Raw genomic sequence first — 2,263 nt, forward strand, 5'->3', positions numbered from 1 at the left:
ACCACACACAACACACACACCACACACACACCACACACCACACACACACACACACACACACACACACACACACACCACACACACACACACAACACACACACACACACACACAACACACACACACACACCACATCCCCCCCACACACACACACACACACACAACACACACACACACACACACACACACACACCACACACACTCACACTCACACACACTCTCACACACACTCTCACACACACAGAGAGACAGGGGGTTAAAGCCAGAGTATTGCTCCAGGATGAATTGCTTCACCCGAGCAACGAGCTCACACATGTCAGCCTCTACAGCAGTACAGTGTATCAGCTTTTCCACTGTGCTGCCATGATGGAAATGTTTAGTATACTCTTACTCCTATCTCCTATTTTAAAAGTGATTACATTCATTTGTAAATACATGAAAAACATTTTAGCTACTGTTGTGAAGTAGCTCAAATGTTTTTCATGTATTCACAAATTAATGTAAAGGGATGAATTGTGAGGGACAAGCTTCCTTTTATAATATAAATAACTCAAGGAAACAATATAAGAGAAATACTGTTTATAAAAAAAAAAAATCAATATGCTCTATTGTTATCCCTCTCTTTAACTGCCACTCGTGTAACATTTACTTTATCATCTGATGAAAATGTTAGATCTTTCCCATGGAAACAAGTGTGTTAAATTCAAGTTTTACTAAAATGAAATGTTTCTTACAGTTGCATCCACCTAACTGCACATTTATAATTTATAATATCGTGTGCAGACAGTAGGGTAGAATACAGAAATAAGGAATAAAGTTTAAAAAGCTAATGTTATTGCTAAAATGTTTGAGTTCAACTGTAGTTTATGTTGGTGTACAGTAGCAGTCCATCAGTATTGTATCTGAGGTAGACATAAACAAGCATGCAAGTCATGTGGAGGCTTGTGTTATCAGCAACCAGTCAAGTAGCCTCTTAGAGCAGCAGAGAGAGAACATGTTTCCCATGAACACTGAACATAACGAACGTATGAGAACGTGTCATCACTTACAAAAGGAAAATAACCTATAGCAAAAGTGTAGACAAAGACAAAACGGGAAGAAAGACAGTATTCTCTTAATAGGGCGACTGTGGCTGTGAGGGAGTGTGGTCGTCTTTCAACCAGAAGGTTGTGGGTTCGATCCCAGCCCGTACAGCCAACATGTCGATGTATCCTTGGGCAAGATACTTATGGCCAACGGTGTGTGAATGTGTGTGAATGTTAGGTCCTAGAGTAAGGTACACTGCTCTGTATGAATGGGTTTGAATGGGTGAATGACATGTAGTATGTAAAGCGCTTTGAGGGGTCTTAAAGACTGGATAAAGCGCTATATAAGTACAGTCCATTTACCATTTACCATTTAATGCGTCTCTCTATGTGGGCGAAAGAGAGAAATCAAATGTATTTGTATTTGTCTGTGTGCAGGGTCACTGGAGGAGAGCTGTTTGAGGACATTGTTGCCAGAGAGTATTACAGCGAGGCAGATGCCAGGTAAAGTATCTCATCATGCTAACGTGTGAACATGTTAGACAGTGCATGTTATTTGTTTCTTGCAAATTAAGCCTTACAGTAAGTGGCAGCTGAAGAAAGATCCGCGGCTGCCACAGGAGCAGAGTTGCGTTATGAAAGGATAAAATGATTCTGCCATTTGAATCTGCGTTAAAGTACTTTGTGCTTTGGTTGCAGGAGACACGCTTTTGGTTTCTGTCAGTTCCCTAAAGGTTGTTTATTTTCCACCATGTGACTCGAGGCTTTTAAATGTAATTCTATTAATAAATAATGACAAAGTTGAAACATTACTTTGGGCATGTAGTCAGACGTTGCAGTTTGGTTTTTGCACTGCAGCACATTACTTGCCTGGAGTTAAAGCAGGCAAATTCTCTAGCAGATTTTGGTCAGTTATGTGTTCAGTATTGACTTAAGCACCAAAATACAATTACATAAGGTAAAAGTATTTCTATCCTTAAGGGAGTAAGGACAGCAGCAACACAGTCTAAGAAACCAGGAGAAGAACCAATGTGTGCAATGTGTTTTATTTTGATTCTGTCTGGCAGAGAGAACACCGCTCTCTTTACACCTGTCTCTGTTTACCCTCCTGACCCTCACTTCACCTTTAGTAGTGTCAAACTCAATTCACTTCAAAGGAATAACGCTAAATTGTACCGTGCTTCAGACCAGCAAAATTGCTGAGCTTCGGACAACCTTACATAAGATACCCCCCCCCCCC

At 40.6% G+C, this 2,263-nt stretch overlaps 1 protein-coding gene across 1 annotated transcript in view; it reads left to right on the forward strand.

Moving 5' to 3' along the window:
- LOC104941289 (calcium/calmodulin-dependent protein kinase type II subunit beta-like) overlaps positions 1–2,263 on the forward strand; it is a 44,275-nt gene that overhangs the window by 11,838 nt on the left and 30,174 nt on the right. The window contains exon 3 of the mRNA XM_010766371.1: positions 1,462–1,527. Within this exon, the coding sequence (XP_010764673.1) occupies positions 1,462–1,527 (66 nt within the window). The remainder of the gene's footprint in view (positions 1–1,461; positions 1,528–2,263) is intronic.

Source organism: Notothenia coriiceps, unplaced genomic scaffold (genome assembly GCF_000735185.1).
Source record: "Notothenia coriiceps isolate Sejong01 unplaced genomic scaffold, NC01 NC01_scaffold00003306, whole genome shotgun sequence".
Classification (NCBI taxonomy): domain Eukaryota; kingdom Metazoa; phylum Chordata; class Actinopteri; order Perciformes; family Nototheniidae; genus Notothenia; species Notothenia coriiceps.